Here is a 26,952-nt window from a genome sequence, read left to right on the forward strand (position 1 = left end):
ATACTTGGGATTTGTTTCCGAGTCTCATTTTCCTGAGTTTCATTTAAAGAGAAAAAAGAAAGGAAAGGAAACTACGAGAGAAAAGAAAGGAAAAGAGTGTTATTATATAGTGTTCCCCAGTTTAATGGAAAGGAAAAGAAAACAATCATTTTGTGTGTTCCCTAGTTGAAAGGAAAAGAAAGGAAGGTTATAATTTTACCACTATACCCTTTGGTAAAATAAAAATAAGAAACTCGTTTATTGTTATGCTCTCCAGCCTTTGAGTCCCAAACCAATCTCCATGCTGTAGATGCCTGCAAATGATAAGCAAATGAGATAGTTTGTCATTCATTTACAGATAATGTGTTTCTAAAAATGTAGTAGTTAGATACTCCTGTTAGTTTGGAGCATATATATTTCATATGCATATAAAACTTTTAGATGTTAATGTTTGACCCTATTACTTGAATCCATGTTTTTCTTTGGCATCCAGATGCAAATTTTACCACCCCTGAGCTGAGCAATCAATTAATGGAGCACATGTATATTTTTAAATAGCCAATTTATTACCACCAAACCAAACAAAATAGAGCTCACAACCCAACCAAAAACAAACTTACTGGACTAACCGTAACCACAATCAACCCTAATTCCATCCTATTACACAAAATCATTAGTCATTCCAAATCAAACCAAATCTTTTCAAAAATAGGTCAACTAAACTCCGATTCCAAATCCGGACCGCAACACAAGTTCAATCTACATATCATAACCACAAACAATCAAAACACAAAGTTTCTGATCTAAAACAAAGTGAAATTAATTTCCGAGTACCTGATAAGAAAGAGCACTGAAAAAGCTGGTGTGGCCTGTGGGTATGCTTGGGGCATCAAGTACTTTGATGATGAATGGTGGGTTAGCTTTGGATAACAATGGACAAGGAATGAATGATTTAACCAAACGAGAGCAATATATAACTGTAATTTGTTTAATTTCTTTTCCCTCTGTTTCCGCCCAATTTGGAAAGAAAGAAAACACCAACAATTTCCTCTCAATTTCATTTCCATTCTTTTCCTTTCCATCTAAAAAATTCTTAGGAACACCATTTTCTCCTTGATTCCTTCCACTTTCCTTTCCTTTCCTTCCTTTCCTCTGTTTCCGCCCATTTGTAACTTAACTCAGGAGGAGGGGAGGGAAATGAGGAGAACAAGAACGGAAAAGAAAGCTATGGAAAAGAAAATGTGTGATTTTATTTCGTGTTCCCGAGTTTACTGAAAAAAGAATGAAAATTAAATATTTTACGTGTTCCTGAGTTAAGAGGAAAAGAAAAGAAAATACAATTTTCCAATTATACCTTTAAATAAACTATAATAGGAAGTTAGACATGAGGGTAATTTAGTAATTGATAAAAGATAAAATTATACAAATGTAATTTCTCTCATTATCTGTCCAATTGGGAGTATGGATATATGCTCTCATATTCTAATCTTTTTCCCTTATTTCCCCTCCGCTCCTCTTATTATAAAAAGCTATGGAACATGGTTTTTTTCATATTTTTCTCTTTTTTCCTTTCACTCCCTTTGTTAAATGAGACTCGGGAACACAGTAGTAGATACTTGTCGCACACATGTGTTGTTTGGCATGGTTTTTAGTTTCGGACATGTCAACTAAGGCTATGGCCTGCTTAGCCAACGACAATGATTTGACTGCATTTCATTGGTTAGATTCAAGAAACACTTTGAGATTTACAGTCTAAAGAGTATCTATTTTGAAAAATATTGTCACCCATGGGCCATGATTATTCCCTTACATTTTTATTTATCCAATGTTCTGAAAATTGGGCCGGTCATTAAACCAACTGATCTATCATGGCAATGATCGTTGAACGAGCCTATCTATCAAGACACATCACGATTCGTACTTCTCTCAACTACGAGCATGGTAATTCCAAGTATTCAATTAATTCAAATGAAAGCCTTTACAGTTTTATTTAAATTGTCATGTAATACATCATATAGTATTATAGATGGGGTGAGTAAAACAACTTTATTAATATTTGATAACACTATACTATGAAAAATTTGTTCTGACTTAACTAGAATTTAAGAGATGTTCGTTTGCGATCTTCATAAGAACAACAAACGGCTCAATGGTAACAAGTGATGTGTTGCCAACAGCCTCTTCCTTAACCTCATACTCGACTGTCATTTTCGCAACACATGATGAACCCGTCTTGTCATTTGCATTGTCCTTAACCTCAATACGGATTCTACAAAGTGTGAATCCAAAATCCAAAAGTCCTCCTTCTATGATCTCTACTTCTCTCACCATATTATCATTGTCGATCATTGTGAACTTCTCTTTGCAATATGAAATCCTAGACTCTGCGTACAGTCACCAACGAATTCTTAAAAAACCGCAATTTATAAAAGCACATGGTTATATAAATTTATAATTCATAAGAATGAAATGAGGAGGAAGGCCGGGGGTGCACACATTCTAGCTCCACGCTTAGTCGTGTTTATATATACCATAAGAGCATCCACAACAATAATAGGTTTTAATACCGAGTTTACATCTTTACTTGACCACATCTCCACAACCTCTGAATCATCCTAAAAACACAATCACACTCTCTCGTCCCGTTATTTATCTCTCATTTAGATCACATGCTACCCTTTATTATTCCTAAAAGTATGTCCCAAACAACTTGTTAGGATTTTACTAATATATAGACATATCAACAAAACACCATATATATAATAAGCATTTGAAATATTGTGTCACCTGGTTTAAAATTGACCTTGATGACGGTACCAACACCGCCATCACCTTCAAGGACGTCGATGCTCTCAAGGGTGTGTTTAGCGGCGATCTCTCCAAGTTTGATCGTGCCATAGAGCTGCCACGCTTTGTCTGCTGACACCTTCACTTCCACTTCTTCTGACAAAGACCCAAACATTTTATCGGTCGTATGTATGAAGTTTTAGACTTTTAGTTATGTTTATGCTTGGTTCATCTTTTAAATTGAGGGTATATGTAGAAGATATCAACGTCTCGAGAAGGTAGTTCATGTGTGGTTGATAAAATAAGTGATAAAAGTCATATAATGATAGCTTTTTTATGTTTAAATAAATAAGTTATGCTTTATTTTCCGATGAATTAAAAACATAGTTTAATATATTTCCTTTTACTAGGTAAACGTTTATTTATTGCAAAAGTATATTCTAAGTATCGAACACCAGGCAAATAGGCAATAAAACATGTCCGCTTAAGTATTTTAGTATTTAATCATATGTTTGTTTTTTAACAAGTTTTAGTTAATGGGTTTGTCCATGGTTTTTTAGGATGAAGTTAACGTGGGTTTAAAGTTCATTGTATGTACGCTTTCGTTCATTGTATGTACGCTCTCGTTCAATCAATAGAAATAGTCGATCAACAATTGTGATCAAAACTAGTGTTATCTGGTTGCATGTTTTGGGGGCTGAACCAACATTCATGTTGTTTGTTGTATAAATTAATTAAGATCTACTCTTGATAGACAAATTTGGGATTCCCGGTTAATTTATATCGTAACTTCCATTAATGTTCGTCCATTTCATTTACGACCCTATCTTATATAACTTAATTTTAATATTTTAAGAGAAGAATACAAACTTCACTAACTTGAAAACTTAATTAACAGATGCTCGTTAAATCAATCAATCAATCAATCAATCAATCAAAACCAGTGAAATCCCACCAACAGCAAAGCTATAAATAGGGTCCGGGGATGGTGGAATGTAGACACACCGTACCTCTATCCAAAGGGATAAATAGATGCTAATTAAATGAAAGTTTTTATTTAAGTTGAAATGTAATGCATGCCTAGGTGAATAAACTACCTTATTGTTAATGTTTGAAACATCTAATACATAGCGAAAACACATTTTTGCCTTAGAATTAAGTAGAACTTAAGAGATGTTCATTCGCGAACTTCATAAGAGCAACATAGGGCTCGATGGTGACAAATGACGCGTTATCAGCAGCCTCTTCCTTAACCTCATACTCAATTGTAATTTTCACGATGCACGATGAACCTGTCTCATCACTCGTGTTGTCCTTCACCTCAATGCGAACTCTATAAAGAGTAAACCCTAAATCCAAATATCCTCCTTCTATCATCTCGGCTTCTCTCACCATCTTATCGTTATCGATCAGTGTGTACTTTTCCTTGTATGGTGAAAGCCCAGACTCTACAAAAATCACTAACAAAATTTAAAATGCAGTATATAAAGTTATCATCTAACTAAATATAGTATACCAAGAGTCTTGTAGCCTAGTGCTATGAGCGTGTGTACATAGTGGTGTTCCTTAAGTGGTTGAGAATTTTCGTCCCATGGAATTTTCGTCCCATGGTGGACAAAAGTGTACATTTAATAATTACTTATTAATGAGTGTGAGAGTTAGCTGTTAAAAAAATATTATAATTGATCAATTTTGTAATAGTAACACGCACCTGGTTTGAAAGTGACCTTGATAACGGTACCAACACCACCATCGCCTTCGATGACTTCAAGGCTCTCAAGGATGTGTTTAGCCGCAATGTCTCCAAGTTTGATCGTGCCGTAGAGCTGCCATGCTTTGTCTGCTGCCACCTTCACTTCAACTTCTTCCGACAAAGATCCAAACATTTTATCTGGCGTATGTATTATGTATGAGGTTTTATGTTTATGGTTGGTTCATGTTGTGTTTAAGGTATATGTAGAGAAGTCATCAGGATACATTGAAAATAGTTCATGTGTGGTTGAGAAAGAATTTATGGTGATAATATTGCCTACCAGAAAATATTGAATGTTTATACTTTTAAGAAGAATTAAAGTCACGATAAATAGGTTTTTATGTTTAAATAAAAATGTTTTGCCTTGATATTTGATTTCTTTTAAGTGATTACTTTTGCATTTTGTTTTAAGGGATTAATCACAAATTAAGTTGTAATTTTTTTATTTAAAGAAAACGCATAAAAATGGTTTGTATCAAATACAAATACATTTTTATCGTGAGAAGTGTACAAATAACTAGAGTAATTATGTTAACATCCGTGTGATTATGATTACTCTGTAACGTTTTGAACTACAGTAATTATTATTACACAATTTATTTTTTCATAACATAGTTCCTCTAGTTTAAAACTGTAACTACACTAGTTATTTGTATGTTTAGTATGGTTCATTTGATTTGTACCGGGTCGACGGGTCCCACTTCCATAAAAATAGTCGTAAAATTGGGCCAAAATTTAATTTTAAAATATTTAAAGGACTATAATAAAACTTGGTTGCCAAATTGGTCCCAAAAAATTATCATTTGAGATATATACGTATCGTTTGGTTGCTTTCAAGTGTGGTCTTAAACATTGAAAACAAAAGAAAACGAATGGATGATTGATTGTTGTATTAACTGTATTTTTAAGTGATCTAAAAGTACGTTAAAAAAAGGTGCTATCACCGATTAGGTTTGCAAAACTAATCGTAAACTTATTTTAAAAATGGGTTTGGATCAAACACAAATGAAATTAACATGTTAAACGTGAAAATCAAGTAGAGTAATTATATATACAAGTAGAGTAATTATATAATTACATCATATACTTGTATATATAATTACTCTACTTGATTCTCACATTTTGCACGTAAAGATATATATATAACTGGTTATGAACTCGTAAAGATATATATATCACTCAATATGTCTTCTTTGTGAAACATTGATCAAAATTTATTAATAATGGTTCGTATATATAAATAAGATCTCAAACAGCTATTAAGTTAATTATCATGATTCCGAAAATACTTAGTAAACTCATTGTGGAAAATTAGTGTTGAAATATACCTAAGTTATATTCGTATAATCAAAATAGTTATGTTTTAAATCTAATTCTCGGTCTTTGGTTAATTGCCAAATGGGTTTGGAGCTGTTCTAGTTGCTGATAGGCTTGGCCAGTGCGGGCTTGGAACTTGGTGTAGACGCTGGGCTTAAATATGTGGAGTTACGGACATTTGTTTTAGCATAACCCGCATTTATGTGGCGGGCACGTTTTCTCTAAAAAAAGATCATATTTTGTGTTGGTTATTCTTGTTCTTCGTTAGAGCTTTGTGTATGAGTTGTTTTTGTTTTATTCTTGCATGTATATGTTCTTCGTTCTTGAGATGAGATTTAGCTTTGTGATAAACGTTCATTTTCTGAGATAATAAATACCGGATTTCGTATTTGTGGACAATAAGGTCACCAAACACTGTCAACTTTGGCCTGGTCAAATACGTTCATTGGCTTGGAACTTGGTGTAGACCCATTTGTTTTTTTTTAAGAAACTGAAGAAGCATTTAGTCTACTGTTACGGTTTTAGATTTTTATGACTGTAATCGGGCCAACCCGAAAACTAAGTAAGTAATATTAATATACTATTAACACCTTTTAATTAATCTATACAAATAGCCCAAATACAACTTTCTTTATACAAATAACCCAATTCATATCTTGAAACATATCTGTACCACAAGTATTCAGAAGCTCAAGAAACATTGAAATCTTATCAATTTTATATATTCGAAAACTGAATATAAACTTGAAATCCCCAAAATTTAGTTCCTTAGTTCTTGTCAAACATCAAAACTAGGTGGGTACGAGTTTGTAACCTTCATCTATACCTTGTACCCACATATACAAAACAACCGCAACCAGCAAAACAAACAACCAAGAATAAACCTTGACAGCAGACATCCGAGATTTCACCTTAGTTTCAGGAACATTTTCTTGACACTCTTCCACATGATAGCTCCCATTTGTGAGGATGTCATCAGTTGAAGACACCGTTTCTGAGGTACCGTTAAACAGTTCATCTTTATTAGTAAAACACTCGTTAAAACCGTTTTGATCATAATTTGAATTAGATCTCCGGTTGAATTTGCTTGAAGACGAGCTTCTGAATCTGCTGTTTTGATTTCTAGAACTGCCGTCGTCTGAAACATGAAGAGGCTGACTTAGCTTCCTAGGAGACGTGAAACGGTTACTGCTGTCAGCATTAACGTACGACGATCGTGTTTTCTGAAACAAAAGCCAGCATAACATTAGATCAGTAAAGAATTTAAAACACTAAAAGCTAAGTTTAAAATTAATTTATTTAGTTTTACAAGAAAAGACTAGTGTTGAAGTAAAACAATTTTAAAAATTCAAACTTTTGAACAAAATATGTTTCGGGTCCACCGAATACCAGAAACTAGCTATTTTGACCCGAACCTATTTTAACCCGTTGCTCCACTTGCCCAGCCCGCTTACATAGTTAAATTATACTCACCTGAGGACTCGGAGTCCGACTTCTTGAGCCACCATTAATCGAGCTTCTAAGCAAAAAGCCCGAAAACTCATCTTCATAATCTTCTCGGGCCTCCAACGTTTTAATCACACAACCAGGATTATTCACTTGACCCGATAACAACCCGTCTTTAAAAGACACATCTGCATTACTCCACAATATTCTTTTCGCCATATGTATTCCTTCAGAAACCGCCTCGTTAACATCCACGATTTCACCTTGTTGAAACTTTTGAAACTCTTCAATCACAAATGTTAATTCCGATACTATACACTTATAATCCAAACTCATCATTAAACAGTTAACCATTCGAATAGCCGACAACCGCTTCCTACAATCCCCCTCACTTACACCCGCATTCAAAACCCGAACACCAGCCCGAACCAACAACCTCGCATAACCCTCTACAACGAGCCCGTTCCGTTTAGCCAAAGCCATGACCAAACCCATATGCGCATCACCCTCCAAACCCGCAGCAACCCGTTGACACACCTCATTGACCGTTTGACTCGAACAAAACCGCCAATCATCCAATTCCACAAGCCCTATTATGCAACGGGCTGCACCCAACGATAAACTCTCGTTTCTTGACAAAAGCGAATCCGATAATGGTTTACAAAGCGAGTGCATAACTTCTTGCTTTCGGGCTTCGGGTGTTGTCGGGTCAATCCCATATCATGCAATGGCGGAGACCGCTTTAGAACAAACTTGACTGAGACTTAACGAGCCCGGGTTAGAACTCAACGCCTTGATCATAATCAACAAAATTTGGTCAATACGCGGGACGATTAACGGGCCGTGAACACGCGCAATATCTTCATACAGAGAGATCTCGAAATCGGTTAACCGGGTTTCGTTGGTTTCGGAAACTTGATCAAGAAAGATTGGGATTGAAACTGAATCCAAATCTTTGACTAGTGATTTTATTGTTTTCATTGCTGAGTTTCTAGTTTCTTGATCTTTATCGAGATTATTAAACTCATGTTTAATCATATGGGTCAAGTTTCTTCCCATTCTATTCTACTGTGTCGATTGGATCAATACACTAAAGCAAAAAGAATGATTATTATTATTATTATTACCTGTGTGTTCTTGGGAGTTAAGTTCACCTTTCATGAGATATGAAACTATATTATTTGATTTGATTTCCCCCTTATTTTTGGTAAGGATTTGATTTTAGGGTTTCTATATTATTTCAAATCTATGTCTTAATTTCTCCCGGTTGGCTACTTTGTTCTTCGACCACTATGCCCTCAAGTTAACTTTGTAAGAGCATGAGTTGCGTTCATTTGTCCATCACGCCATGTCTAGCGGAGGGGCTATAATTTGGGGCGAATTGTGACACGTGGCGCCCAGTCAGCATTGAGTGAAAATTTGTTTTTGGGGTGTAATGGTGTAAGGGCTACAAGTTTGGCCCACAGTTTCTTTTTTTATTATTTTTTTTTTATAACTAAACTAAACAAATAAAAACCAATTTATTTAAATAATTAAATAAACATGCATTAAAATTTAAAAAAAATACCAAAAAATTAAAAAACATAACTAATAATGCATTAAAATTAAAAAAAAAATACATAACTAAAAATATTAAAAAACATAACTAAATAAAATACTAATATCCATAATATTCGCGCATTTTTTCCATTCGTTGTCGTTGCAATAATGCGGCCTCTTCATGTAACCCGGCCGCTTTGAGGGATTTGTATTCTTCACTCATTTCCCGCAATTTCAACATTTTGACAATCTTTTCGTGTTGTTTGTCGGTTTCTCTCATGGCCTCGTTGAGTTCCCCGACACACTTTTTTGTTTTTTGACGATTTCTCTCATGGTAGCGGCGAGTTCCACGAGTGTCGGTTGGTTCGGGTTGTTTGTAGGATTCATTTTGCTAAATTTTTTGAAGATTTTGGGTATGAATTGTGTATGAAATGGAGAAGAATGTGTATGTTTATATATATATATATATATATATATATATATATTGCTTTAATTTTTTTTTGACCGTTACAACGGTCAAATTAATATAATAATATTATTATTTAAACCCCATCGGCGATAAAAGAACCCCGCCACGTCCCCTTTTCGCCCACATATCGCCGGGGGGTGGGGGGGTGTTCTCGCCCCTCTTCGCCCAATCTCACGCCCCATTACACACAGTCTTAGTATCCCTGTCCTCTTACGACTTAAGCGCTAGGGCGCTGTAAACGAACATGACGTTCAGCTGGTTGGAAGTTCGTTTATGTTCATCCATTTAATAAATGAACTGTTAACGCCCTGTTCTTAATGTCCGTTTTGTTTCATTAATGGCCATTCGTGTTCGTTAGTGTTCATTTGTCCATTAGTGTCTGTGTGTTTGTTTGTCTATTAGTGTCTGTGAAGGCGTGAACTGTCTGTTTGTCCAAAAAAATCTTAACGGACGAACACAAACACAAATTTTTGTTTGTTAGAGTGTTTGTGAACTATTCGGTTGTCTGACAAAAGCTTAATGGACCATGAAGGACAAGGTGTCGTCTAGTTCGTTTCGTTTACAACCCTATTTAGCGCCCCACCACACCACGCCACGAGAAATAAAGGGGGTGCCACCCTCACAAGGGGTTTTAAGAGAAAAAGAAACGGGCATTGTACACAATGTGAAAGTTAAATGGCAGATTAGTTAAAATCCATTGTCTATAACGTAATATTGGCTTATGCAATTTTTAGTTAAATTACAACCAATAACTCAAAAAACTATGTACTTAAAAATTCTTTAGTTTTAGAGTTTTCTGTTTTCGTTTTCCAACAAATACAATTTATAATATAATCAATAGACTTTCTTGTCATTGTTCTCAAATCTCTTTATCCTAGGCCACAAACTCTAAACTCCTAACATGCCCGAATTTAAGATATTGATCTAACGACGACTCTTTATCTAATCGTAAGAAGAAGAATAAAAAGGTATAGTTGATTTTATAAATTTTCATATTTTATAGTTGAATTTATAAATTTTCATATTTTATTGTCGAGTAATATGATATCTAAAAAAGTTGAGCCAATCTGAGCTCAGTTAAAATCTAGTTCGATTCGTATGACTTATAAGTCCGAACTAGTCTCACTTAGAGCCCTATCTAAAGTTTGAGCTTCCCTTAAATGCTTTTGAAAGTTTTGTATTGCTCTGCAAGAATCTTAGGAAGACCAGGAAACCAGAAACACCCATTAAGTCATTAACCCATAACCGAGTCCGAATTGACCAACATAACCGAACAAATAGCTGCTGATTCAATTTTAGTTTTGGACATAAACGACAATTGCACTATTGCAGTTTGTTTCCGTGCTCCCTAATCCAAAGTTGACCAACCACAGTCAACCTGTTTTTAGAATCCTATAACTGAATTTCAATTTCAGTTCACTAATGGCTTAAAGCTGAACCGAACCATCCTATGCACACGCCTAACAAAAACAGCAGTTACCTAGTACCCAAAGTCTCGGCTATTTTCATGTCATGCCATGAATTACCACACTAGAGGAAGAAAAACAGTTTATTATGATTTGTAAAGAAATTGGATTGCTAAAAAGAATATAACTCATGGCTACAACTTCGTGTAACATCACATTTTGCACCTTTGTCATAAAAGATTTCTGTTGTTACCCACATTTTCAAATTTGGAATCTTGGTTATGTTGTGAAGTGCTATACAACACATAAACTTGATTGTTAAAGCGGAAGTTGTTTGCAAGTTGGACAAAACCATTTTCCATTAAACATCGTCTCTGGCGTCAACCCAACACACGAGTAATGAAACCACTCCCCACCTTGACACTATCAAACACCAAAAACACCATTTTTGTTAATAAGTTTGATCATATAATAAGAAACCAGCATAGAAGTTTGATCACAGCAACTTACACTCTCATTGTCACATGCAATCATATCACCATAAGAAACCTGAAGACAAAATAAAAAATACTCAAAATCATTTTACTGAATGACATAAACCGCATAACTTGGAAATTATTAACATTTTAACAGAATTAAGAACCTGATGACAAACACAGTAGGTGGGTTCATTTGGATCTATTGTTTGATCAATCTCCAGAGGGGTGGCATAATCTTGTTTGAAACCGCCAGGTGGTGGCATGAGCTCAAAATCCCGGTCCTTGTAATCATGTTTCTTAGATTGAGGTGTGAAGTACGGTAACTTTCGTTTCTCGATTTTAGGAACTAAAGGTAATGGTGGAAGTATCGCAGGTTCATCAGCTGGTAATTTTCCCTCTGCAAATAACCAAAAATTATATTTTTAAAGGAGTATTTTAGACATTTGAGCAATACTCAAACATTGATATGTGAAAAAGCGAGTAACTAGATAAATTTAACTAAACCTTGTTTTAAATCATCAGCAAAGTTATGCAAATCCTCATCAAGGCGTTTAACATGACTGTCTATCTGAAAAACAAAAAAGTAAAACAAAAACATTACAAAATGAACACAAAGATACATACTATGATAATAGCTCCTAATAATATAGAACAATTTAAAGTGCCATAAACTTGTTAAGTAGTAAACTCGGATAAGAGGCGATAAACATCCGAATAAAGTCAACATTTTATAAAAACTCACGAGATCATAAGCCTGGCGAGCAAGAAGGACCTTCTCGGTACATAGGTTTAGAGCATTATCTTGGTTTGCTTCAATTACTCTTTTCATTTTCTCAAAATCCATGTCGGCATCTTCTTGATTGCCTGTATAGTAGTTTTGAGAGGCAATATCCAAACAGTTCTTTGTCTGCTGCCTTGTTTGATTTATCATTGCTTTAACACAAAAACAACCCAATTAATAATCACTAATCTCTTTATTTTCCAACAAATACACACTCTCTAGTTTCTAGATTGTTTCTTTACAAAAGAACATATTATTATTCTACTTCTACCTAAGAAAGCCCTGCATGATATGCAAATAGTATTCTATAATTGACGACCAATACTATCATCAACGCTTGATCACTTAACCACCAAACCGGTATGATACAGTTGGAAACATTAAATTATATATAAATTCAACATTTTATAAATGCATCTTACTTTTCAATTTTCATAGCAACATACAGTTGGAACATTTATGCAACATGCCTTCTGAAGTTCTGCTATAAGCATCGTGACATTAAGTACGCCATGAAAACATGTGAACAGAGTACACAATTAGGTTGCATGGGCTGAGATCCGGTACAAATAAAATTGACATACTACACGTACAAATAACTAGAGTACTTACAGTTTTGAACTGTCGTAATTATGTTATAAAAAAATAAAATAATGTAATAATAATTTACCTAGTTCAAAAGTTATATTGTAATAATAATTACTCCAGTGCATAACTGCATAATTGCATTGTATCGAATAAGAAACTAATAATTAATGTTAAAATCACAGAAATTACAACACCACATCTATCAATTGATCTTCAATTTCTCCTTCACTTTACGGATAATATTAATCGTTCAAATCAATCCTCTAACAATATCAAAAGCTTCAAATAACACAGATACATGTTTATAAGGCGTAATTAACAATTTAACACTGAATAAAACATATACATTGCGAACGATCATCGAGTTCTCGTATGGTGTTGAGAAGCCTCTGCAATTCCGCTGGTAATGTGCTTGCATCTATAAATAACCAAATTCAACGCAAAAAACGTACGAAATCAGAACAAATTTTAACGATTTGAGATTCGATTGATGCATCGATGAAATGAAAGCTTACACTCCAAGTAATCGTCTACGAAGACTCCTGTTCTCGCGATCGCCATAGTTGGCGCGTGATTTTTCTAGGTTTTACAGATTTTGAAATCACGAGAGATTAACAATATTTAGGGAAAATGAATACGACGTCGTCGTTTAAGTGGATGCTTTTTGTCTTATTATAAGTTTATAACTAACTTAACAATTAGTGTTGGAATATGATTAACCTAATTACCAGCACTCTGTCAACATTATTTAACTGAATTACTGGCCTTAATCTAAACCGGTTGATTTTTATTTCCAAATAAATGAGATTTTAGTCTTAGGTTTAGTTTTAACCAATGTTTTAAAAGCCGGTACTTTACTTGTACCATAGTAGACCAAAAAATGGTATAACTGGTTAAACCGGGTTATACCAGAAAGTTCAACCGATTGAATAGTTAACATTATAATTTCCTATAAATTTAACTCCAATTCAAAAATAACCTAAAACTAAATGATTCCTATAACAAAAAATAATCGAAAATTTAATCCTTATTAAAATAATAATGCAAAAGCACTCAATTTTAAAAAAATAGTCCTAAAGTTACACGTTTAAATGTTAATTGTTGGGTTAAAAGTAATTTTGATAAAATATGGGCCGCAAATATCAAAAATTTCTCGGGCTTAAAACCGGTTTGCAGGTAAAAACTAGTATTTAGACAAAACCGTGGGTACGCTGTTCTGGCAAACCAGTCAAAAATATCATACTCAAAACACCGGCGTAGTGTGCGAAATCCGGTTTAACCGGCCGGTTTGAACCGGTTTTTAAAACACTGGTTTTAACTTATAATAATGGGCGACACATGATTTACTTCACTCAACCATATAGCATTTACACGTTAAACTTATGTGTTGCATATGTCAAATGTTATGATAAGAGAAAACGGGAAATTTTTGAAAAATAATATAGATCAAAATTAAATCAGGATTAGGTAAATAAGGTCAAATAAAGCTCTTAAAACACAATTATAATATTTGCATGGATTTGCTTTTGTTCATTTAGTCTGAACGTGCATTCTTCATCATATTCGTAGAATAGGTAAATAAGGTGAAAACCTCATGTAATGTATTATTGATCATCTTATATATGAGTATAATAAAGATTAAGACAAGGAAATATAATCAAATATAATCTCCTAGCTGTGATAACAACATATTAATCAAGCTCTAATAATATATATTCTATAATATTTTCTAATACATACTTGTTTCTAACAAGTGTCTCAGCGACTCGTTAATCACACACGACAAGGGGTGAAGGTAGAAACATACAAGATAAATTTTAATTGTGTGGCATCTTATAACATTTAAAAATAGAAAACCCCACTAAACCTCTAACACAAAGGTAGTATAACAATTAACATGCCATGTGTAATACACGCATAAAAACACCTTTTAAGGTCATAAAAGTATTAAACAACACAAAGTCAAGACTTTCTAAACTTTCCATAATGTTACACAAAGACAAGAAAAAAAACCAATGTTTTTTTTTTCACAAAACTTTCGGTACATAAAGTTTCAACAAAAACAAATGTAATCCTCAAGCCGTTAACCACCAATAAAACCAAAAACAATTTACGTATCCACGAAAAAAAACCAAAATCTATAACAACAAACCCAAAATAAAAATAATCACATACACGAAAAAATAAACTGAAGCACGAGAACCCGATGAGTACGCCCCGACTATCTGAATATTAAAACTGCAAGTATCGGTCGATATATTCGTTTCGGTCACCATAGCCAAACCTTGAAAAATACACGCCATCTCGTCTTGATTTTGCACTTGAAAATATGCATTAAACGCATACGACGCATTCGTGTTCGCATCCAACCCGTTACACGAAGACCCATACCCGAGAGGCGTACAGTCTGCATAAGTACACGCATAATTAATATTCTCCCCAAGCTTACTCAAATCTTTCGCATTCGGGTTAAACTGACACCATCGTTTCTCTTGGTACCGCACGTTTTGGGCCGGTACCAAAAACGTGTTCTGCCCCCTGCCCGAAATATCCATTGCAAATTTCGGCTGCCCGTCGTATCTAAATATACCCCAATGTCGTTCAAAGTTGCCCGGGGCAATACTTTTCGCATCCTCGTCAATGAGCCCGAAAAGGTAAACTTCTATTGCCCCAGGCCGAAGCGGGGTCCCTTTGTTCGAGGCAAGGCGCGGTAAAAGCCCGTTATAGAATCGATACGCCATATTAATATTAGCGTTTTTGTCTCCGTCAGTGGGCCACCCGACCTCACCGACAATAATCGGCATGTCACCGTACCCTGCAGCCTTTAAGGCAGACACTAATGTGTCATAATTCGCGTCGAACACATTCGTGTATTGAATCCCATTATCAACAACGGGCTGCGGTGCACCATCGAAGAAGGCGAAGTCAATCGGGAAGTGATCGTTACCGTATAGGCTTAAAAATGGGTATATGTTGACGGTGAAGGGGGCGTTGTTTTTGGCTAGGAACTGGACCATTTGGACCATCTGGTCGTTTATGTCGGGCCGAAAGCGGCCCGCGGACGGGACCGGGTTGTCGGTTGGAGAACCGTAAACATCGGCATTTGATGGTACCGTGGCTTTGATCTTGTCACCGAGCCCGGCTTCGTTGATGGCATTTTGGATATTTTGAAGGGCTGGGAAGGTTGTTTTGGTAAATGAGCCATTGTATGTTTGTAGGAATGGTTCGTTGCCAACAGCGACGTATCTGTTACAAATAATTATATAAGGAAAAACATTAAAATTTAAAATTATATAATTAAACACGTGATACACATGAGCAATATACTAATTTTGGAGGACAATAATGCAACTCATGAAAATTGTTTTTTTTCCTTAAATATTCTCGTAACTGGACGAGCACCACTCAAAAACTTATACGATATAAATAATTCAAAAAAAAAATTACATATATATACTGTAAAATAGACAGGTTGGATAAAATAATTCATATTATTCATATTACAACCATTAGTCGATAATAATCCTTATTATTAATGATACTACTAACTTTTACTTATTTCATTTCAAAATCGTATGCAACATTATGATTGTTATTTAAAACAGTAAATTGTTCATGACAGGGAAACAAAGTGACTATTCCCTTAAGGTGTGATTGTATACGACAACGATGATAAAAGTAACGTGTTTCATTGTTCACATTGTCTGTATAGATTTATAACAAGCTATGAAAATCAAAGTTAGGAATGTCATTGTCTATATTGTCATGATGAATTATTATCAGCCAATCATAGTTGGAATTATTAAAATTAATTTGACCTTAAAATAAGGTATGAAACTAGTTTAAGGGGGGTGTTTGGGAAGATTATTTTTAGCAACTTATAACTTATTAACTTTTTCAAAAGTTATAAAAAGTTATTAAGTTGTTTGAGATTGCTAATGTTATGAGAGAATAAGTTAATATGTCACAATCTTGTGACTTATTAACTTTTTGAAAAAAGTTATAAGTAAAATAAGGAATTCAAATTCCCCATAGCTTGGGTAGTGTATTTTTTTAAAACGACGACTTTCTTGTATGTTAGGCCACCGTTCTCTACAATTTGTACTCTTGGCTAGACTATGTTGTCTTTACCGGACCCTCACTGGCTTCAGAGTTGGCTTGGATGTTCCCCGGGAAACCATAACATTGACTGTCACTTACAGTCGATATGCCACCACAAGAGCATAACTCTCTAGCGTAAAACACGGTACGACTAAAACCCGGGTAAGCTCGGGATTCAAGCCGACAACCTTACACAATGCCTAGCTCAAATCATTCACTGTTAAACTCTACCAAAAGTAACACAAATAAAAATCGAACTTGAGTCTCCACGGAAAAACCCAGACCTTCCTACCACCGGGTCACATTTAAAAGAATCTAAGCATAAAGGCTGAAACACCAAATAATTCAAAAAACAAGATTCTAAAACACTCAAACCAAACCAGTCATTTTCAGTCCCACCTTTCGGCCATAAACAGATAACAATAATTTTCACACACAGAAAAAACACGGGCTACACACGTGTACATGACAAAGCACAACGTACAACTACCTAAAGCACCAACCTTTCCTACACCAACATAACAACATACAACTCCTAATGCACCAAACACAACCTAACATTCAACTCCTAAAGCATAAAATACAACACTAACTTGATATTAACACCGCCGTTGAAGTTATACCGAGTAATATTCCTTTGTACAAACTTCTTAGCTCGTCCGTAATCGTTAAAGTCCGCGAGCTGGTCGTTCGGAATCGCAATCATGACTTCGATTCCGGAGCCTGCGAGTGCACTCATGGTTGACTGTTCAGCATCAAACAGCTTCACTTTATTAATCCCGTTATCTTTTAACATCTGCACCACCGTTTTCGGATCCAGTTTATGGGTCGCCATGGTGCCCCAGTTCACTCCCAGCCCCTCAACTTCCGACCAATTTAAACACAGGCCCATCAAAAATAACAAAATTGCAGATTTCACCCTTAACATGTTTGTGTTCACCGGAAACCCAGATTGATTATTAATCAGATCTAAAATTAAGGTCAAAATTGACGGTTTTTTTGGGGGGTTATTTGTTGTAGAAGAAACAGTGAGATCGTGGGTGGGTTGTGGGGAATGAATGAAGGAGTTGAGTAATGAATGTTTATAGTGTGGAATGGAGAGTTTGAAATTGAATAAACGAACGTTAGTGGATTTCGTTATTATTATTATTATATGCAGCAAAAATTGAAATAAAATAAGTATAAATAAAGATGTTTTGTGTGTATTTAATTGGGTTTAGTTAACAGGGTGGGTGACTGTTTTGTGTTTGAAATTTAAATTATTCGGTTTTGTTTGTTTTTTTATGGAGAATTTACTAGTAATTTTGTAAAAGATTAGTTAATACAAAATTATGATGGTTGATGTGAGGGTAAGCCGCTCTGGTGGGTCCATTGATGGTCGACGTAGGTGACTGTTTTGTGTTTGAAATTTCAATTATTCGGTTTTGTTTGTTTTTTTATGGAGAATTTACTAGTAATTTCGTTATTATTATTATTATATGCAGCAAAAATTGAAATAAAATAAATATAAATAAAGATGTTTTGTGTGTATTTAATTGGGTTTAGTTAACAGGGTGGGTGACTGTTTTGTGTTTGAAATTTAAATTATTCGGTTTTGTTTGTTTTTTTATGGAGAATTATGATGGTTGATGTGAGGGTAAGCCGCTCTGGTGGGTCCATTTATAAGTGGCATTGGTATAAACCACGTGGTGCAATTCTTTTTGTTTTATGTAACGTGTAGTCAAAACTAGACAAACCCGGTCATTTAACGTCTAGTCAGCTTTTGGGTATTTTATAAAAAGTAGGTGTAATGAGAAAAGCCCCCAAAACGTCTATCTCTCTCACACACACACAAAACCCTTCAAATTTGCGACGTTCTAACTTTATGTACGAAACGCTTAATCAAAACACCAAACCCAAAACAGCCGCCCGGGGGAGGGGGGTGCCCCCGTTGTTTTGGCCCCAAAACTTTGTATAATGCCTTGAGTACCGATGGTCTTGGGATGAGAGGGAAAAAAATCTATAATAAGACATTTATTAGGTATTTGTGTACTTTTGAAGTGAAGAGGCCCCAAGGAGGATATGATCAATGAGTATGGCTGGAGATGGTCGTTTGTGGCGGTAGAGCATGTGTTCGAAAGGAGAGGGATGAAGAGACATGTTTTAACCGACGTGAAGACTGATAAGTCGCTCACGAAGCCTTTAACAATAAGAAATTAAGAATAATCTAACATATTTTATGAAAACCTTTATTTATTATTACTTTAAAATACAGCAAAAATAACCATATCCAATAAATCCTACTAGCAGTTATTACTTTAGATTAATAAAAAAGAGTTATTACTTTAGATAAAATTGTCAAAACATTTCATTCTAAGAAAGATTTTAATTCAATTGTATCGGTAAACTAATTAATGATTTAACTATTTTGGAGGACAAAGGCAAAGTAAAAAAAAGGAAAAAGGTCTCTAATTAGTAAAGAAAACAATAAATGATGCAATTGATCTTCTTCCACATCACAATCTCACAAATCAGATTGTACACAAAAATATGATATTCTGTTATTTCATGTTTGAACGTTCAAACCTATGAAATAATGTTCATCTCAAATAGCGCATTATTGCAAAGTGCAGTGTGTTTTTGTTTTGACAATTTAAATGGTTTGTAAAAAAAGTGCAGTGTGAAATTTACTTAATCAAAACGCTCAAAAGTAATACACTATGTTCCATAAATGTTTATTAGACTTGACAACAAGCTTTTACTTTAAACAAAACAAAAGAAATTTATATAATATAAATATATATTGTATTTGTAACTTTTATATTTCCTATGTATTACCTATTAAATGGTGATAAGGGGAGGCTCTAAGGGTGGGCAATGTGGGCGTCCAGTAGAAGCATGTTTTTTCTAGGACACAAATTTTTTTTAAAAAAATCCCGATATTATGTATATATATTTTTAAAATACCCGAAATCTTATGTTTATTGCTATTCGGTATGTAAAAGGATCATTTTAATGCCATAATTTCGCTAATTGTTATGTTTATTGCTATAACTTTAATGGCCGTTTAAAAAATAGTTTATATTATTTAGTTCGTTAAGACTTAAGGGTCACATGTTTTCGGCTTGGCTAGACCGCATGAATTCTCAGAGCCGTCACTTATTATGATAAAATGAAAACAAGACAAATTTGATAAAGGATTTTGTTAGCACTTGGATATTTCTCCAAAACATAAATCATTAATCTTGTCAAAACTAAAATACGCTGCATTTTGCAATAATGCAACATTTGAGACGAGCATTGCTTAATCGGTTTCAACTTTCAACATGCAACTACAAACGATTTCAGCTTTCAATCATAATACTGGATTTCATACAATCTGATTTGTGAAACAGTGATGAGTGAAATTGCGGAAGTAACATATGTTAGTGTCATTTCCTTCTTTCGTTCTTTCTTTCAATCGTTACCTTTGCACGTGATAACAACTTCTTTGAGTAAGATATTCATGTAAATTGTCGGTCAAATTGAATCCCAATGAAAGTAAGTTTCATGGGATGGAGAGCGATTAGAAATAGGCTACCTACACTTGATGCGCTATCAAACAAAGGAGTGGACGTCAACGATACAAACTATGCAAGCGATGACGAGGTGGCAAGAGAGATAAAAACGATGTGTCTCAAAAACATAAAATAAAAATGTGATGTAGTTGTCAAGTGTTTTGTGTATTTGGAAAGTAGGAAGCAACAATATCTTCAATAACAAAACTATTTTCGATAGCAAGGTGTTTAAGGGAGTTAAAGTTCAAGCTTTTTCGAGGGCAACTGTAACACCCTTGGCAAACACAACATCGTTTCACTCTTAGGCAAATCTCACATCGGCCGTGGACAAGAGAGATCATTGGTTCATAAGTAAATGTCCTGTCACTAGCATCACCAACGCGTTTTGGGCAACCAAAAACAAATCCGTGAGCTCTTCGTGGGCAAAGCGGACAATATTTGTGGTACGAGAGCCCGGGGTGTTACATGTGGTATCAAAGCCACTCTTGTGCCATTCGGGGTGATGGGACACGTTTCATCGAGGACGATGAGTCCAAAGGGGGGTTGTTTGTAACACCCTTGGCAAACACAACATCGTTCCACTCTTAGGCAAATCCCACATCGGCCGTGGAGAGAGATCCTTGGTTCATAAGTAAATGTCCTGCCTCTTCAATCACCAACGCGTTTTGGGCAACCAAAAACAAATCCGTGAGCTCTTCGTGGGCAGAGCGGACAATACTGGTGGTACGAGAGGCCGGGGTGTTACAGCAACTTCGTCCCACTGTAGTCATGTACCATCTTCGTGTTATTCTGGCTCCTAGTGAATAAACGTTATTTCGAAAAAAAACACACACTCATGGATCATGGATAGGGTGTTCATCAGGTCAACCCGATCGGGTTTCGGGTTAATCGGGTCGGGTTAGTCGGGTTTTGCTTAAAAAATATCTAACCTGCAACCTGACCCTATTAAGGTTCGGGTTAGTCGGGTTCGGGTTAGTCGGGTTTCGGGTTAGTCGGGTCGGGTTAGTCGGGTTAACCATGTTACTTTATAATTTTAAGTAGTTTTTTGTGTTTGTAACTTATAGGCCGCAAAATTTATAATTCCAATCAATTTTCAATTTCTTTTACAAGTCATTATCTTATAATTACATATATAGGCATGTAAACGAATCAAACCAACATGAATAAAGGCATGCCCGTGTTCATTCATTTTACTTTTAACAAACACGAACACATAATCGAACAAATATTTGTGTTCATGTTCGTTAGTTAAAAACTAAACATGTTCGTGTTCCTTTATTTAAAATCTAAACGAATAGTTCGCGAACATAATTAAACAAAGATAAACGAACATGAACATATATGTACATAAATTCACGAACACAAACATACATAAACAAACATAAATGAGCGCATTTAATAAAACACGACAAACAAATATAAAACATATTAGGGTGATATAAATTATATATGCAAATAATATTTAATAACTTTCTATTAATACGTAAACGAACATGAATGAACTTAAATGAACGTTCACGAATATAAATGAACGAGTGAAACAGGTGTTCATGTTCGTTCGTTTAATTAAATGAACACAGCATAAATGAACTTTCCGCCGAACGGTTCATGAACAAGAAGAATAATTAATTCACCTATAAAGCTTACAATATTGTCTTTATAGTGTTTATTTCACTTTTTCATCATTGTATTTGAAGTTAAGTATCACCATTAATCGGGTTATTCGGGTTAACCCGAAACCCGATCTTTTTCTAAAAATAAACCCGAACCCGACCCTATTAACAATTCGGGTTATTCGAGTGTTAACCCGAATAACCCGATTAATACTCTTTGACCCTTTTTAACCCGACCCGAATTAGCTTATTCGGGTTCGAATCGTGTCGGGTTAATCGAATACCCCTAGTCATAGACATTCAAACGTGACATTTAATAACTAAATATATAGTGTCATGTCCTGTTGTTAACATCAAGAGAAAAAATTATTGTTTTTTCATACCTATCACAAAAATGGGCTCCCTTGCCATGAGTTGGTCCCACAATTCTACATTTATGAATGTATGTTCTAGAAATATGTCCATTGTAGTAATAAAATGTATAAAAGTGTAGAAATAAACATATTTTATATAACGGAACGATTTATTCAGAATTAAAATTATTACGAGAAGTGTGAGAAAAAAAATCTAAAACACTAATTTTATTTTAATCTTAATCTTTTAACCAGAAATGATAAAACATTGTTTTATCTAGATATACTTTGTTAACATTTTGTGTGTATGTTGTGGAAATGTTTTTTAATCAAATGATAGTTGTACTTTGAGTTTGTAGTACTTAATGTGATAGTGGTATGGTTTAATAAAAATACAAAATGCTTTTGATCTGTTGGCTGGTTGACTTTTGATATGATGTTTGACTGTGGGCATGATTCTTGGTTTGATGGTTGACTTTCAAATGGTTGACGTTATAATTTTGGTTTGGTAAAAAATGATACATTATACCTTTTTGTGTAAGATAAACTAAACAAGTTGTGATTTATGTTTCCCCGGCCTTATAGATACTTTTGGTCTTTTTTTTCGTTGTTTATTGATGTTTATCTTGTATTGACTTCGATGATTCAAGTTATTAACATGTGTAACTCACTTGATTTTATAACTGACTTCGTGTGATATGCCGTATGCGTCTCAAGGTGAGAAGATATTTAGATAACGTAAATAGACTTTATGTAGACAATAGTGTTTTGAAAATTGAATCGATTATTCAACCGACCATTATTAAGTGGTTACACCGGTCTTTTAAAACAAAATGATGTCACGTTTACTTTTAAAAACATTTAAAAAATAATATTAAACATAATTTAATAACATTTTAGTTTAAATTTAAACACATGATTAGTTATTCAAATAAAAGAAACACGCATAGAAAACAATATGTGTTACATTGGCTAAAGTTAAAATAATTAAGAAAAATGTTGTATTAAAAAGATAGAAGAAAAATGAAACATTTTCTAAATTTACTTGGAAAATACACTCTTACAAACTTGAAGATCTCGGGTTCAAAACATATTAGCTGAAGTAAATAGATTTTTATTGATGTTTTAGGTTGATATCAATGGAAATGATTTTATTCAAATGGTAGTTGTGCATTCAGTTGATAATTATGAGTTGTAAGGATTAATCAATGTACAAACTTATTTTGATAGGGTCTTATAAGGTAGTTGACTTCTGTTATATTGACTTGGAGTAGGATACATGAATGAAGTTTCATTTAGGTATTATGTAATTATGTGTGATTATGCTGGTTGACTTTTGATATGATATTTGACTTGGGGTATGATATAGGAATCAGATTTCATTTAGGTATGATTCTATTATGCTTGATATATGACGGTAGGCTTTTAAATGATCTCTTGTTTGATGTAAATTATGCTTGAAATACATTTTTTAACTCATGGTAGAATTTTAGCACATTTTTCTATAAGAAGGATAACGGTTATAATTAAAGAATATGGACTTTTAGGGAAGTGCGTGTGATTTTTGTTTTAGCTACATCTAACTTTTCTAATACTTTCGTGAGTCATTAGTTTTATCTTTGCCATATTAAACAACAATATTTTATAGTATTTCTAATGTTACGAGAATAACCTTTTAAAATTATTATAACCGTTATTAATAGTAATAGTATAATGTCTTTTTAGATTATAATATTAGAAATTATAAGACATCTATGAACATTTTGTTCATCCAAAACATATTTATAAAAATTATATATTTTAAAGATGGAGTATTTTAGATTAATGGGTTGAGAGAAATGATTGTGTTGGAAGTCCAAAGGCCCATCCTTGTGCTAAATAGTGATAGTTAAGGACTTAAGGTGTTATCAAGTATCAACAATTTAACTAAAGATACATGATATCAACTGAATTTTGAAATGAATTTAATACATAATTATTTTTTATCCGTGTCATGTTACAAGATTTTATGGCAGGTGAACATATTTTGATACTTCTTTTCTAACTTAATTTATTTCAAATATATTGATTGGAGCCCTGTTTTAACCTTAATAAAATTGTTACTATTAGGCTATGTATTCTGGGCTAACTAGAGACCCCTAATTAAAGATTTGATTGGAGACACATTAACGAAGAAGGGGAAAAGTCCCTTTTGACGCCCTCTTTGTTTGAAGCAGGCAAGCAGCGCGGTGTTGAGGGCGTCAACTGCCCATGTGGCAGCCCTCGGCTCCCCCTAGTAAGCCCACAAGGGTGGTCTTATAAAACTATGCTTTGTGGCCTGGAGTTTTATGACCCGTCACCTAACCCGCACGGTTTTCCAAGCTTAGTTATGTTATTCATGTTTCTCCAACTATTATACGCGGCCGAAAAATTTGTAAATGCAATACAATATCTTTAATCCTTTTCCATTAATAACAAAGATAACTCTATAACATCTATTACCAACCAAGTCCATTCAAATCAAAATGTTTGCAACTTGAAGCTGCATCATTTCCATCATGGGCATTAAGGTCCAAACTTTGTCCAAAATATGGCATTTGCAGCTTCTGTGGCATCTCACTCATCTCTTCCTTCACATAATCCGCGTTGTTTTGATCCATTAAAATGACCGTTTCGCCCCTATCCATAAATCTTCTATTGGTGTTCCATTCACTGCTCTTAAGTCCTCCAGCTCCAACACTCATTGACAAGTCACACCTCTTGCTTCTGTTGACATCTTCACACTCATTCTCAACCTTCTTTGACTTTAAAAGGGTCAAACCAATCAGTTCTTGTTCGGTTTGTTGACCTTCACCGTATGTCAAACAACTCTCGACCGAACAGTCGGTTAATGCAGTGTTTAGGCAGTGAGTAGACACTTTAGACACCAAGTCAGATAATTGTACCTTCGCAGCCTCTAGTCCTACTGACCCTAAGTTTTGCCTTCCTAGTGTTTCTTGAGCCTTTTCGAGAACCGATTGTAAGTATTTCCCTTGTGCTTCGATTCGAAGCTGTAAGTGTCTTTGTACCTATTCAGATTAAAATAATATTTTCAAACATTTTTTATTTTTTGAATTATTATCTATTTTTTTGTTATTATTTTCATTTACTTTTATATAACTTTCAAACATTTTTAGATTTTCTTAATGCTATAAGTTGTATTGATATATTGATAACATACCTCAAGTTGCTCATGCAGTCTTCTTTGAGCTTCAATTTGTATCTGTATGGCTTCACTTATCTGGGGGTTTCTGAGTGGATAATTGTCCCGTTAGAACAACAAACGTTAACTTACAACTGAATAACTAAAACAACTGCTTCTTACTTGTTTGTTTGAGGGCAAACACTCGAGTTGCTCATACGTGTCCCATTTGTTTCACTAACCGCATCTCCCGCCACCATATCTGCAGCCCAAATCTTTGTTTTAATGAATTATCCTTTTTTTTTTTTCGTTTACAAAATTGTTTCAAAACATATAAAAATATTTGAATTGATTGTTAGAGTTCTTACCAACTTTGTTAGTGCCAACACTATTAGTTTGCCTATATTGATTCTTACTCAGCCTGTATTTCTGCCAAACAAAAAAATGCAAATTAGTTTTGTGCACTTGTTTAACTGTTTTAAGTCATTAAGAACTAGAGGTGCTAAACAGGTCGTGTTCTTGGATTGGTAGGTCCAACGTGACACAAACCTGAAAATCATGTCAGACATATGAACCTGAACACACCCCGTTTGACTTGATTTTTTTAGTACTTTTAAATTTCATTTTCACAACAAAATACAAATGTATATAAAACAATTATATTTTGGTTAAAAAATCTTTCAAGTTATAAATTTTGACATTAAAAACACAACCAATTTAATTCTGACATAAAACACATAAAATATAAAATAAAATACAAATGGGTTAAACGTTCAACCCGTGAATCCACCATGTTGGCACGAACACGATTCGTTTCACCAAATGGGTTCCAGGTTTGAGCTGAAACTGACTCAAACCTGTTTATACTAAACCCAAACCCTCTAATTTCGTGTTAGGTCCTTGTCGTGTTATAAAACAACACCTAAAATGGAAACCGGTCATAAGTTGTTAAAAGTCTATTTTTAATACAGGAAACCTATAAAATCATTTTTATTATATGGTATTTGTACTCTTAACCTTATACACCAACTATCAGTAAAAAAAAAAAAAAAAAGAGTTGGACTAACGTCTTTCGGGCCAACCAACCAACCCGGCCCGTCCACTTTGCCACCTCTACCTAAAAAGAACTATGATTGGCATGTCTTGTTTACCTGTAGATGACTCTTTAAGTGGTATAAAGTAAGCCCAGGAATTCCCATTAGCTTCAAAACTGATTTTGGTGTAGCCTCTATAACAAAAAAAAAAACAAGAAACATTAAGTTTTTTTCTTTTATTTCTTTTATTATTTTTATAAAGTTTCAAAAGATGAACTTACTATCTGCTCCTCCAAGCTGGTTAACCGCTTCTATGAACCGTTCGTGAAGATCCGGTGTCCATTTGAGTCTAGGTTTAGCATCAGTCGATAAAACAAGTCCCGAGTCCCCTCCATTATTCCCAGCCTGCAGAAATAAATGTCTTTCGGGTGTAATTGACATTCTTGGTGTCAAATGAATATTCTTTCCTTCTTGATGATGATACATCTTTATAACCCAAAAAATAAAAAAAAATGTTTTAGCAAACATATTTGTTTTGGAAGTGATCATGCATGCAATATAAGATAATCATATAACGAAACGTTTTGCAAAATGACCCGTGAACACAAATA

The 26,952-nt window shown here is 34.3% G+C and overlaps 6 protein-coding genes across 10 annotated transcripts; all 6 read right to left on the reverse strand.

The window, feature by feature from the left end:
- Positions 1-2,008: 2,008 nt before the first annotated feature.
- Positions 2,009-3,015, reverse strand: LOC143541965 (norbelladine synthase-like). Its single transcript, XM_077034637.1, has 2 exons — positions 2,767-3,015; positions 2,009-2,363 (listed from the first exon to the last, which is right to left on the reverse strand). Exons 1-2 carry the CDS (start codon positions 2,939-2,941, stop codon positions 2,071-2,073), a joined length of 468 nt encoding a protein of 155 aa, XP_076890752.1. The 5' UTR covers positions 2,942-3,015; the 3' UTR covers positions 2,009-2,070.
- An 846-nt stretch (positions 3,016-3,861) lies between these two features.
- Positions 3,862-4,782, reverse strand: LOC143541967 (norbelladine synthase-like). Its single transcript, XM_077034639.1, has 2 exons — positions 4,476-4,782; positions 3,862-4,212 (listed from the first exon to the last, which is right to left on the reverse strand). The coding sequence occupies exons 1-2, from the start codon at positions 4,650-4,652 to the stop codon at positions 3,922-3,924; spliced, it is 468 nt and encodes a 155-aa protein (XP_076890754.1). The 5' UTR covers positions 4,653-4,782; the 3' UTR covers positions 3,862-3,921.
- A 1,740-nt stretch (positions 4,783-6,522) lies between these two features.
- Positions 6,523-8,469, reverse strand: LOC143541968 (protein SINE1-like). The gene is made up of 2 exons (XM_077034641.1): positions 7,310-8,469; positions 6,523-7,059 (listed from the first exon to the last, which is right to left on the reverse strand). The coding sequence occupies exons 1-2, from the start codon at positions 7,955-7,957 to the stop codon at positions 6,628-6,630; spliced, it is 1,080 nt and encodes a 359-aa protein (XP_076890756.1). The 5' UTR covers positions 7,958-8,469; the 3' UTR covers positions 6,523-6,627.
- A 2,154-nt stretch (positions 8,470-10,623) lies between these two features.
- Positions 10,624-13,153, reverse strand: LOC143541969 (PHD finger protein ING2-like). 5 transcript variants are annotated; one of them, XM_077034645.1, is made up of 7 exons: positions 13,060-13,153; positions 12,891-12,962; positions 11,918-12,108; positions 11,680-11,743; positions 11,340-11,572; positions 11,207-11,245; positions 10,624-11,119 (listed from the first exon to the last, which is right to left on the reverse strand). In XM_077034645.1, exons 1-7 carry the CDS (start codon positions 13,103-13,105, stop codon positions 11,015-11,017), a joined length of 750 nt encoding a protein of 249 aa, XP_076890760.1. In that variant the 5' UTR covers positions 13,106-13,153; the 3' UTR covers positions 10,624-11,014. The 5 variants fall into 5 exon arrangements, 4 of the variants coding, with proteins under 4 accessions (XP_076890760.1, XP_076890757.1, XP_076890759.1 ...); XM_077034642.1 differs by having other exon boundaries at positions 11,680-12,108; XR_013136833.1 differs by having other exon boundaries at positions 11,207-11,572; positions 11,680-12,108.
- A 1,338-nt stretch (positions 13,154-14,491) lies between these two features.
- On the reverse strand, positions 14,492-17,660 carry LOC143541981 (glucan endo-1,3-beta-glucosidase 8-like). The gene is made up of 2 exons (XM_077034653.1): positions 17,239-17,660; positions 14,492-15,790 (listed from the first exon to the last, which is right to left on the reverse strand). Exons 1-2 carry the CDS (start codon positions 17,571-17,573, stop codon positions 14,683-14,685), a joined length of 1,443 nt encoding a protein of 480 aa, XP_076890768.1. The 5' UTR covers positions 17,574-17,660; the 3' UTR covers positions 14,492-14,682.
- Positions 17,661-24,456: 6,796 nt separating this feature from the next.
- Positions 24,457-26,827, reverse strand: LOC143541970 (myb-related protein 2-like). The gene is made up of 6 exons (XM_077034646.1): positions 26,623-26,827; positions 26,459-26,535; positions 25,676-25,736; positions 25,491-25,569; positions 25,347-25,416; positions 24,457-25,194 (listed from the first exon to the last, which is right to left on the reverse strand). The coding sequence occupies exons 1-6, from the start codon at positions 26,825-26,827 to the stop codon at positions 24,625-24,627; spliced, it is 1,062 nt and encodes a 353-aa protein (XP_076890761.1). The 3' UTR covers positions 24,457-24,624.
- Positions 26,828-26,952: the final 125 nt, after the last annotated feature.

This window comes from Bidens hawaiensis, unplaced genomic scaffold, assembly GCF_021521415.1.
Source record: "Bidens hawaiensis isolate Kalapana, Puna unplaced genomic scaffold, B.hawaiensis_p1.1 tig00012728_1, whole genome shotgun sequence".
NCBI classification, from domain to species: domain Eukaryota; kingdom Viridiplantae; phylum Streptophyta; class Magnoliopsida; order Asterales; family Asteraceae; genus Bidens; species Bidens hawaiensis.